The sequence below is a fragment of the Dryobates pubescens genome, chromosome Z (genome assembly GCF_014839835.1).
Source record: "Dryobates pubescens isolate bDryPub1 chromosome Z, bDryPub1.pri, whole genome shotgun sequence".
NCBI lineage: Eukaryota > Metazoa > Chordata > Aves > Piciformes > Picidae > Dryobates > Dryobates pubescens.
The window spans coordinates 54,317,922-54,330,745 of NC_071657.1; the positions used below are offsets into that span (position 1 = coordinate 54,317,922).

The 12,824-nt window shown below is 35.4% G+C and overlaps 1 protein-coding gene across 2 annotated transcripts in view; it reads left to right on the forward strand.

Moving 5' to 3' along the window:
• Positions 1 to 12,824, forward strand: part of KIAA2026 (KIAA2026 ortholog) — a 46,400-nt gene that overhangs the window by 13,846 nt on the left and 19,730 nt on the right. For both annotated transcript variants that reach the window (XM_009908977.2, XM_054178123.1), the window contains 2 exons: positions 6,535 to 6,611; positions 11,816 to 11,905. In XM_009908977.2, the coding sequence (XP_009907279.2) occupies positions 6,535 to 6,611; positions 11,816 to 11,905 (167 nt within the window). The remainder of the gene's footprint in view (positions 1 to 6,534; positions 6,612 to 11,815; positions 11,906 to 12,824) is intronic.

Sequence of the window (12,824 nt, forward strand, 5' to 3'; positions counted from 1 at the left end):
GCACTCTGTTCCCTCATCTAGGTTGTTGATGAATATATTGAATAGTACTGGTCCCAGTACTGACTCCTGAGGGACTCCACTAGATACAGGCCTCCAACTAGACTCTGTCCCATTGACCAAAACTCTGACTTCTTTCTTTCAACCAATTCTTAATCTACCTCATGACCTGATCATCCAGACCACACTGCCTCAGTTTAGCTGCAAGGATGTTGTGGGAGACAGTGTCAGATGCTTTACTGTAATCAAGGTAAACCATATCCACTGCTCTATCATCAACTATCCACCTGGTTATGTCCCCATAAAAGGCTATCAGGTTGGTCAAACATGACTTCCTCTTGGTAAAACCATGTTGACTGCTCCTCCTAATGACCCTCTTGTCCTTGATGAACCTAAGGACAGTGCTGAGGATAAGTTGCTCCATCATCTTTCCAGGGATAGAGGTGAGGCTGACCATTCTGTAGTTACCTGGGTCCTCCTGCTAACCCTTTTGGAAGATTGGGGTGACATTTGCCGTCCTCCAGTCCCCAGGCACCTCTCCTGTGCACCATGACTTACTAAAGATGGTGGAGAGTGGTCTGGCAATGACCTCTGCCAGCTCCCTCAGTACCTGCAGGTGCATCCAGGTGACTTAACTGTTCCCTAACCCAGTCGTCATCAACCAAGGAAAACTCCTCCTTTGTCATGTCCTCCTCTGGGCCCTCAGGGGTCTGGGGCTCCTGAGGACAGGTACAGATGGAGACAAAGAAGGGATTTAGTAACTTCACCTTCTTTGTATCCTCTGTCACCAAGGCACCCACCTCATTTGTGCAGATTACCTAAAAAACTTTCCTACCATATAAATTACCATCTCCACCTTCCAAAAAAATCCATTACCTACATCTAAACATAAATTTTAAGAGTTGCAGTTGAAATTTATCTATGTAGTATTTAGTAAAAGTGATGTATTCACTCCTGTGAGTTGCACCTCTCCAAATGTATCACTGTATTAATTCTTACAATGAAACAATAACAAAACTAATAATAACTCCAAATAGGGGCTCTGCAATATACAGGACTATTGGAAAAAAACTGAGGACCAAGTTTCCTTTATTTTTCTGTAGGAGTATTTAAAATAGGTTGCCATCTTCGTTGTAATCCTCAGTGAAAAATCTTGTGGGTATTTTTTTTCTAATTCTTGGTCTGCAACGTAAAAGAATTTTGGTCTTTGAGTGCATCCCAGACTAACCTCCTGCACCATGAGTGCAAACTGTAATATGCTAATGGAATGTGTAAATACAGGGAATACTTTCGGTTTGAAATTCCTGTCTTTTAATTGACACAGTGGAAATTAAGATTATTAATAAAACTGGGATCAAGAGATAACTTTCCTTCTCTCAGTTTCCTATTAATATCTTGCATATGGTGCACGGATGGCTTTTCACTTGTTCAGTTACCTTACTTACGCTGACCTGTACAGCTGTTCTGTGATCTCTTTCTTGCAGTAACTTTGATTTCTGAAGTGCTAAAAAGGCTTGGGTTTTGTAATATCTGAATACCAAGGCTAATGGTGATCTGATACAGGATTATAGTGTACTTTGTGCTTTATGCTGAGCAGTATCAGAATGTATTTTAGGACCCAAATGTGTTTCAAAAGCATACTATAAAACAAGCTAATGTTCCATACCACTGAAAACATGGGGTTAAAGCAGTTGCTTTTTCAGTTTCAATTTGTGGGTTTATATGACTGAACAGTAAATTCATCTGTAGAATGAATGTTTTTCAAATTCCATATTATGTCATAAAGGTTTTAACATTTAATACAGAAAACAGTTTTTGTGTAATTTCATTAATATCTGTAACTGTAGAGCAGTATCAGATACCATTAATCTCCAAATGTAAGTTTTGATGACATGTGTTTTCAACATCAGAGAATGCTGCAAGTATAGCATTACTCCCTTTAATTGGCAGTATTGTTCAGGAAGATGCTTTAGTGCAGGTAGAAATCCAGAAAAGAGTAACAGAGTGTTCTGCCTCCTGTTGTGCTGGCATTGGCACAGTTTTGCAGCCTAACTGTAGACAAGTCATGGGTCTGTTCAGTGAGAAATGTAAATTCCTCTTCTCCATGTTTGCTTTTCCTATGTCTCTAACTTCTTGATCTGCTGGATCTGATAATGTTTCTGTTCAGGTGGAGGGAATAAACTGGTCTTTTTTTGTCTGCAGGTGGTGGGCATTGTCCTAGGCATGACATGAAAGATCTAGTTTCTTTTAGTACTCTGCCTTACCCCTAACATTCTGCCCAGTGCCATGGCGAGGCAGAACACCGGGTCTCTACCCAGCCCATGTGCCTACTCTGGTCACCATGAATTTATCAGCAATACTGGGCTTGGTATTTTTTCCATTATTTAATGCTTTCAGCATGGAGTTAGATCAATTATGCTATAGCGCTGGAAATGTACTTGAATTAGACTGTAGAAGGGGTGGGTAGGCTTGTTGGCTGTGGATTCAGCTATGCTGAAGTAAATCCTAGGTTACAGCAAAGATTGCAGTGCAAGGCACAGTGCAAAAGCATGGGAGTTCTGTGCCTTCTTGCTTGAAACAGGGGTTGGATGAAATTCCAAACATCCACAGGGTTGAGAAAATAGGAGGATCCAGAAGCTGCTTGAAATAACTGTTGCGTGCTGGAAGCAGAGGTTGAAGTGAAGTTAAATCCATTTTATTTCCATTGGTGTAGAAGACACCAATATAGCACAAATCTTTAGAAGAGCTTTGACATAAATTCTATACACTATGCTTGTGCTATGAAAGATTCATAGTGGTCTACCTGCTTAAGGTTGTAGAGTACCATTATATTTTTGTCTATGAAATCCTGCACTGCTTGAATGTGAAGAAATTAGTGTAACAGCCTGACAGCAATTTTGTAGTGCCTGTCTTGGAAGTGTACTCTTCATCTTTGTCTTCAGTGTTGTAAAGGATTTTTGTTGTGTTGTATGGACTCTGGATCTGGAACAGCTCCTTTCAAAGCATTAAATAAGGTATTTTATGAAATCGTAATAGTGTACTCAATGAACACTGTTAGTATCTCCAAAAACACCACTGAGGTGCTACTGTGTTTAGTTACATTGTTCTGTAAAAATAGGACTAGAAGATATTTGAAATATTATTTATTTATCCTCCTTCTTCCCCCTCAAATAGTAAGGTTAACCTGAGATAGCTTCTGTATCAGTTGGATCTAATCTCCCTAGTGGTTTGGTTTTGTTTGTTTGTTTTATGCTCATAACTAGTGTCACAGGCCCTCTGAGATTTTTTGTGTACTGAAATCACTTGTTTTGTCTATGTAGAACTCTTTTTAAGTGGTTAATGGGTGATGTCTAGTAGAAGGTGTAGGGATTGAGTAGTGGGAAGCGAGCAGGATGTGTTGAATTGGAATAAGTGTCCTAAAGATACAATAATTATAAGTGTTTTGTTAGAATTTTTTTTCATTATTTCTTCAAAGTGTTTTTTAACTCTGATTGCTTTCACTCATTGTTTAAATATATTTGCACATTGAGTATGCTCAGAGAGGTACAGCATACTGTGATTAGAAGTGTGTTTGAATGCTGTCAGAATCATTACTTCATCTGCTGAAGTAAATCAAGGCATTTTAAATAGTCTCTTTGCCTAGGATTATGGGCAAAGGAATACAGAATTATTCTGAGTTCTAGCAGACCTTAGTGGAATGGTTTGAGAAGTTGCCATTCACAGCTAATTGCTTGTTCAACCTTTTAGTGATTTTACCCTCCAGACAATCTATCGCCTGGCAGTTGAAGCTGAGTGAGTGCCCTTTGATGGCATAGCTGAAATGTTTGTGTAGTTATGTTGCATGCAACATGGCCACTAGCAGTTCACTGATAGAGGCTGACACCCCTTAACATTGGTGGTGTTCTTGCTCAGTGTGTCAGCTTGTGATCTGAGAACCTGAACTATAAGATCTAAAGAGATTTTTGCTGTGAAAATATGATCATTGGTTATTTTTATCCAAAGATTTTTTCACTTAAGTGAATTGGAATATTCTTAGGGACTAAAGTCAGTTTGGAAACTGATCACAGGTGTAGTTGTATTGGTTGAGAAGTACTAAATAGAAATTTTTCTTTATCATAATTGTTGTGGGTTTTTTTCCCCTTGAGAAGCTATTAGAGACATTTTCTTTTTTAAAAAATCTTGGGAAATGAGTAATACTATTTTTAGAAGACTGTAGATAGTATTTTTAAAAGAGCAGTTGTCAGTACTATTGTTGTACCTGCTACTGAATTTCAATTTGGTATTTCATGAGGATATTATTAAGGTAGAAGATGAGTTGGCTGAAGTTAGTTTGATGCATATATTAATTCTTAACCATTGTATATCCCGTTTGTAGTGTTTTGGTATGTGATATGTGCTTGTGCCTTGGGATGTTTGGTGTGAATAGTCACAAAGTGGGAAAGAGACTGTGGTCCTGCTCTGTCCATGGCAGATGTCAGCCTGCTCTGTCCATGGCAGATGTCAGCCTGTGAATTGTGTAAGTCTTATGGTGTGCTTTATGATAACCCTCATGTTATACTCTTGTGCTCTGTTAATTTTTGTTTCATTATTATTTTTGTTCTGTGTGTTACCCCATATCTTCCCAGCTGTATGCTTTTCAGATGCTGCTGCAAAGGAAGAAATGCTTACTTTCTTCTTAATATGTTTTCCCTCTTTTTTGGAAATAATGGAGAAAAGAGAGTATACTTCTGTTAACTCTTTTAATTTTTCAAGTACACTGTATCATATGGCACCTGATGCTTAAAATACCCTAGAAAATGTTTGCTGGAAAATACATTGCAAAATTTTAATTTTAATCATATTCAGGTCTTTTAGCAAAGAAGCAAGGCAGTCCAGCTGCCTCATTTTTAAATCCTTTCATGTTCTTGCCAGATAACATTCTTTTACAGGGCTCTATCAAGGAACCACCATATGACCAGACGTAGTTTTGAGTTGATTTGTCAAGAAAGTTTATATTAGATGCCTGCTTTATTTCTTTAAATTGACAGCACTGTTCTCAGAGGTAGCAATCAGGTTTTCACTGTATCTGGACTCTTAAAATACATTAAAAAAGATAATGACTTCTTTGTCTGCTGTCAAAATGCTTGAGCATGTCTAATAAACATGCTTCTCTGTTTAATTGCTAGTTCTGTAATCTGAAACCTGTGTGCTTATTTTTGATAATTGAGAACTCTATGAATTTTGTTGTGTAGTTAGTATGCAGAGTTTCAAATCTTGATTGATTTATTGATTTTTATGTGGTTTGAGTTTATGTGGTGTTTCAAATCCATATCCTTCAAACCCTTTCTCGTAAGTGTGTTTTGTTTCCAATTCAGGTAAAATACTCAGGAAACTCACAGTGTAATCAACTGAAAATACAAATGCCTAGGCATCTATGAGTAGGGGTGTGTATATATATATATATATATATATATATATATATGTGTATATATATGTGTATATATATATATATACACAATATGTATGCATTTGCACACACAAGCAAGCATCTATAATGAAAAAATTAAATGCATTTCCTGCCAATATATTAACTAATATCAAATCTGCCTGTGTTTATGTTATTACCAAGTGCCTGTAATTATTCAATTTCACAACAAATACCAATTCCTCATATTTTATGAGAGTTATAAAAAAATGTTAATTATAAAAGACAAAAATTAATTACTGCTTAGGACTCCCAAATATAAGCAAAGAGGTGATCTTAGAAGTGTTAGTTTTGGTCTGAATGAACAGGTCAGAAGTTAACTTGTCTAAATTTGCCCTGTGAAGGTAGGAATAGTCATATAGGAAACTTAATTACCTTGCATATATGGCTTGGTAACATTACTGTTTGATTTGAGAGATATACATGATGTGTGAACCCTGACACTATAGGCAGTAAAACACTTGGCTTACCTTCAAGGAAGTTTTTTGTTACTTTGGTGTTCTTCTGTAGTGCAGTGGGATGAGAAAGGCATTATAGGAAGGTCTTTGCTTTCTTTTAAAATGTTAAGTTTTGCTACAGACAGAAAAAACAGATCACTAATCTGATTTCAGTAACTTGTTAATTCAAGGATTTCTAGATATTGCTTATACTTTGAGGGTGGTTTTTACTATAAGATCCTGTGGTCTCAGGCCCTAATGTGTGGTTCATTTTACAGTTTCAGAGAACAAATCTTACAGGTAAGATGCTGTATTTATTCATTTTGTGGCATAAGTTCTGGGTTTTCCTCCTCTTAGAACAATGATCTAAGTGTCTCTTTTACAACTTAAGTTTGTACATGGTATATTTTGGGTATTATAATGGGGTTGTTCTTTCTATTTATTTGGTTGGTTGGTTGTTTTTCTTATCTCCAAAAAGACAGCCCTTTACAGATGTGTGTTTAGTAATTGCTTTTGCCGAGTCTCATTCAACTTGTCAGCCATCTATTAGTTACAACTTAACTTTCAAGTCTGTATGTAATTTGGGTTTATTAATGAAGTACAGCAAACATCATTATGAAGCTTTTCTCTTTTAAGGAAAAAAATCCGTGTCTAAAAAAGCAATCACAAAGAAGAGGAAAAGTGTCACAAAGTCTACCATACCAGAATTTCAGGTAAATTATTTTAAATCTTGTTTTAAGCACTTGAAGTCTGAATGTCTGTAAAATAAACCCTTTAGTTTCTGACAGAGACTATGGAAATCCTATTCAAAGATTAATTTTCTTCTTCTAGTTCAAAAGGATTAATCTGATAGGACTTTTTAAAAGTGCATTTCATGTTTTCTTCATAGAGAATGTTTTAACATTTTTTTATTATGTGCAGCTTGCACACTGTTTCACACTATATTTTAACATCCCAGATAAATCTGCTACAGGACAATATGTGTAAAAACTAGGGGTTGTTCATGGAACTACTAAGGTAGATAAAATTTTCTGGTATAAAAGTATAAGATATGCACGGTGGTCATTGAATTGAAATCTAGCTTGATTTACCAAAGGACTTGCAAAACACGTGTAGCCTCTGTGCTTATCTTACTTGCAACTGTTGTTACCCCTTATCTGCATGTGGCCTTTAGACATGAGAGCCCTAAGAGTACTAGTTATGATAATGTTGGCTTATGGCACTGTCATAGAAGTACTTCAGTTCTAAGTCAAACTGTGTCTGTGCATGCTTGCTTCCTTTTTTTATTTTCTTTTCCTCCTCAGAAACCAATTGTGCTATTTTGAGCAACAGACACATGCTATGTCTGTTTTGTAAAATCCTGACACTGAATCAATTTATTCCTAATGATGATGTGTTTCAGGTGAACCAAGTAGAATTTTTGGTGATAAAAATGGTTACTAACTGTCAATATTGAGAAAATACTGATATTTAAATATACATTGACTTTTGTCTGTATTCCAGTGGTAGTGGCTAAAATGTTTCTTAGCAGCCTCAAAAATTGCGTACGGTGTCTAAGAATTTTGTTTTCCCAGCACACTACCTGCATGCCACACACTTAACTTAAAAACTTTTGCACTATTAAGCTACTGCATTTTGGTATTCTGTTTAGCAGACTATCTAAAACTTAACATTTACATATCCAATATAAAATTTATTTACATATCTAAATGTAAAAATTAACATTATTAAGTTTACCTATGTGAAATATTAATTGAAATGTAATAAAATGATGCTGGATCTTTTGATCAAAGATAGGGTTTATATGTGTTCTAGGGAAAGCTAAGGGCCACAAAGGTGATCAGAGGGCTGGAGCACCTGTCTGGTGAAGATAGGCTGAGAATTGGGGGTGTTCAGCCTGGGGAGAAGGCTTCAGGGAGACCTTTTAACTGCATTTCAGTATCTGAAAGGGACCTGCAGGAGGGCTGGGGAAGGACTGTTTAGATGGGCTTGTAGTGGTAGAATGAGAGCAATGGTTCTAAGCTGGAGCAGGGTAGATTTATGTTAGAGATAAAGAAGTTCTGTACAATGAGAGTAGGGAAATACTGTAAGTAGGTTGTAGGGATGTGGTTGAATCCCCTGGAGACAGAGCTGATGTGGCCCTGTGCAGCCTGACATATTTGAAGGAGTCCCTGCTTATTGTAGGGGCTTGGACAAGATGACCTTTGGGCGTCCCTTCCAAGTGAATGCAATCTTTGAATCTATGAATTAATATGAGCAGTTCAATCTTATTAAGAAACTTCTAAACAATACTGTAGAAGTATTTGCAAATATTAAAACAAATATTTATATTGGGAATACTACTAGGATTTGTAGAGCCTGTAAATGTATATATATCTGGTGACCCAGATCATATATTAAAATAAACCATTAAAAATTTTAGAAATAATTCTTCTTCTTAATCCTAACATTTATAATACCATATTTAAATCACCTTTTGAGCAAAGCACAGAATCACAAAACATACTGCACATGCTTTTCTATTCACTGTCACAGCTTGAATATCATGGACAAAGCAATGAAGGCATAGGTCAGTGAACATCACTCCTTTGTTGTATGTGATTTCACATCTTATATTAATGTCTTGTCTGAAGATTGCTTTAAAGAAACCAAACACAGTATAACCAACCAACCAAGCAAACAAAAAATACCCCCAAACTAAAGCAGATGCCAATTAAATTACCTTTACCAAGGAAAAAGACACAAAACTTTGTCCTGTTTGTAATACTTCAAAATTTATTATTGTGTTTACAGCTTCATAGATCATGTGTTAATTGACTGTTGAGTATTACCTTCTAAAAGAAATACTGTTTTCCAAGCTTATCATTACTATTGCTCATTAATGTTTCAAAGAAAATTATAGTAATGATATTGCTCTATAGGAGGGACACTAATGTGTTTTTTGGGGTTTCTTTTCCAGTTACAAAATATATTTAGTTTTGAAAATAAGTACTTTGTCTCCGTTTTTCCTCCTTTCCCCTCACACATATATGCACGTAGCTATATAGAACTTACATGTACTATGTCAGGTAAAAAGCAGCATATTTTAAGGAACTGAGCTAACTTCAGCTTTTCTGTTTAACCTTTTCTTAATAGTTTCATTATTTTAAGATAGGGTCTATCAGCAATGAAAGAGCAGGTTCACAGGAAATGAAAGTAGAAATTACAATCATTATATATAACCTGAATTTAAGCGTGAGCCCCTGCTGTTACGCTAAAGCAATGGTTTATGTTAAGGGGGCAAGGAGAGAGCATCAGTGACCTGGGGGAGTATACTAGATTTGTATTTATGAATAGATCCACATATCAGATTTGGTTTTATAATGACATAGTTCATCTGTAAGTTCTGGAAAACAGATCACAGGAGAGTCCCAAGTAAGAATATATCTTGGTCATTCTATCTTTTCGTACAAGAATCAGGGGAGATTTCCTGTCTTCAGTCCTTAAATTTCTAGAAGTGGAACACAATAATTTTGAAAATTTGGCTGGGATACTGAGTATCTGAAGCTTCCATTGTATTCAGTTGAATAATGGGATGCTTATTGCCTGTGAAAATTAAGCCCATATATAGCAAGCACTGTGTCTGATGTGAAAGTATCTGTGGTGTCATTAGCATGAACTAAGTACATGAACATTAATGGAAATATTTACACCATGAATATTTAAAACACCATGTAGTCTTCTAGAGAACAGTGACTAATTTTTCACTGCCTTTGATAAGTCATAAAGGAAACACTTTTTCTCTTCAGATTCTTATTCTCACGATAAATTATAAGACGTCCTTAAGAGCAGTATGTGAAACTACCAGTGAGCTATTGAAATGAGACAGTAATTAGATTGTAGTATTAACACTGTTATTTTTTCCACCCTTCATGTTAACTTACCTGTTAAAACATACAAAATAACATAGACAGTGTTTACAGAAAATGGAATTGCTAAGTTCAAGCAATTAACAACCATGAGCATGGAAAACTGAAACATACAATATCCTCATTATGAGAAATAGCTAGATTTCATACTGTGAATGAAGAAGTATTAAATTATTTTTGAACCTTTTCTAAGTGGTTTTCAATGAAGTGTTGGAGTATTTGAAATACTAAACTATTTTGACAGTAAATCCTCTATGCTGAGCTGCTGTTGCCTTCCTTGTTTTACCAATGGGTAACTGACACACAGATATTAGCATCAAACGTGCACCTCTTCTGATTAAAATTGTGATTTAAGATATTTGATTACTTTTGCCTTTCACCTCCAGCCCCAAGACAATTAAATGTTATATTGAAATTTTTCTTATTGGTGTAATTTGGACTGATGCATGATAACAGTTTTGCAAACTGGATTCTTGTGTTTCAAATAACTGTCCTGAAAATGGGTAACAGGACTTAGACCTATGAGAAGTTCAGCTGCATGAATTGTCTAACGATATGTAGGAGCTTTTTATAGCAGAGTCAGAGATAGATTTGGTATTTCCAGGATAGCATTCAACTAAGAACAGTGAAATTATTCTCCTCTTTGCAAACTCTCTTTTTTTTTTAGAATTGAGTTCCTAGACAGAAAGTCACCTACTTCTAGCAAATGAAGACTGTATTTGTGTTTGGTTCAGAGTTCTGCTTAATCTAAAACTACCTAAAACTACCACAAGTCTGCTGAATTAAATGTATCATATAGGAGAAAATAAAATACAGTGGTAACATTTAAAAACTGAATTGTCAGGTATGTAGTCAAAGGAGTGGATTGTAATTACATAGGGAAAGTCTTTATCCATGCTTTATTGACCTTTGTTAAGGGCTTGATGTAACAAACTTGGACTTTTCTGTATCGTAATACATAGATAATATGTCTTTGCAGGTCAGTTGGGAAAAGAAAAGCCAGTATTTGGCTTTCAGTTCCCATCATGTATACTTGGAACGTAAGTGCAGGACAGACTTGCAAATGTGTAATTGAAATAAAATGCTGTGTGATTGAATAAAATAATGCATAATTGAAATAAAATGTTATTATTTACCGATATGGGCAAAAAATAGCAATTATATGATAAAGCATTTTTGTGGTTTGTTTTGGGGTTTGGGGGGGTGGGGTGGTGTTTTTTGGGGTTTTTTTGGTTTTTTTTCCTCCTGTTTGGACTTGATTTTTCTTAAATTAGTTCATTATGTTCTCAGTAGTAATAAAAACTTTCTCAACCAAAGATGTTCAGAAAGAAGCAAGTCTTAACATATGCAAACCTCAAAGAACCTAACATCTTAGCAATTTCTAGCTCATCAAGTCTTTAATTGCACTAAATGATGGTAAGCCTCAACATACAGATTACTTCTGTTTGATGATTTTTTTCAACTAATAGCATAAATATCCTGAAAGGTAAAAGGTAAAAAGCTATTTTCTAAAGACAGGAAGAAGAAGAATATGATAGTTTTTAAAAATCATAGATTCGACATTTTTTCTTTCATGAATATTCTACGTAAATGAAGTATTCAGGAAGAAGTAGTAACAAGTGTCATAACATTGTATACCACAGCATAGTCCAAAGTTAATATGCTTCAATTCACTAGGGAGTTGTTTGGTACTCAAACCTGTTCCAACTCATCACTGTACTTAGGACAAATGTGGTAGCTGCCATTCACAGAACTTTTAAGAAAATACCTACATTTTGAAATGGAAGCTTACAGGCAGAGATCTGGTTGATGTCTGTAGAGTGAAGTATTTTCTTGATAGATTTTCTTCCTTTTAAAAAGTCCTGGGTTTTTTACATTTAAAAATACTGTAAGAAAACAAAAATCAAGTGGACACACTATGTAATAACATGTGCTTTTTAGATTTTACTTTTTATTGTACATTATGAAAGTCCCACATTACCAAGTATTTGTGTTCGTTTGTTTTTTAGCTTATTTGCACTAATCTTGATGAACTCAGGGAATTAATCACAAAGATTGAAAATGAACTCAAAGATCTGGAGGACATTAAAAAAAAATCGGTATGTGACATTGAAAGCTTTCTCTTCTTAGAGTATAAAGTGGTGCCAGTTATTTACTGAGGCCTGTCAGCTGAAGATTTTATGCCTGTTCAATAACTGCATGAAGCCTTATAACCTGGAGAATGTAATCTGTATATAGTGCTCTGTTCACAATGGTTTTATGATAAGTAAATTCAGTAACTGTATTAACACTTTTTACTGCCAAAATAAAGTATGGATAGTGGTGATAGCTTAGAAAGAGTAGTTCATTTCTGTTAAACATGTTACCATTCTTCCTGAGGACAAAATCTTGCCCAACAAGGACAGAGTTCTCACATCTCCTTGGACATTGCTGATCACATCTTGTAAACTGACTCTTACATTGTCTCATTTTGTTTGCAAGTAAGCTATTAAAATTGGTTTTGTTTAATTTTTATTCAAATAAGTTATACAGTAAAACATGCTATCTGGATTTTGATGCCAGATGGAGATACACATTTTACAAATGTATGATGGATAACTCAGTCTGTGCAGCTGAAAATCACAAAAGACAAGAGAATACAGCATGTTTGCTTGGGGTTTTGTAGGAGGCAGTGGTTCTCATCAAGATAGTGCATGGTTAAATACATGAATAGCACGCATCTAAACAACCCTCTGTAGCCAGCTCGTTTTCATTACAATTTCATTTATTAGAGCTTGAGTTGGTGTTCCTGTAAGCAATAGTAGTTTAAAATGTGGCTTTTTGTATATTTTAGAACTTAGGCTGCTGATGTCTGCAAATGTCTTTATCCTCATACAGAAGATCTGATGTCATAGAAACAAAATGACACAGTCCATCTTTACAAATTATCATTTTCATTGCCAACAATGAAAACTAGTTGAGAGTCATATGCGCCAGTACCCTCTAGTCGATGGTAGAAAAGATGGTTTGTTACAGTAC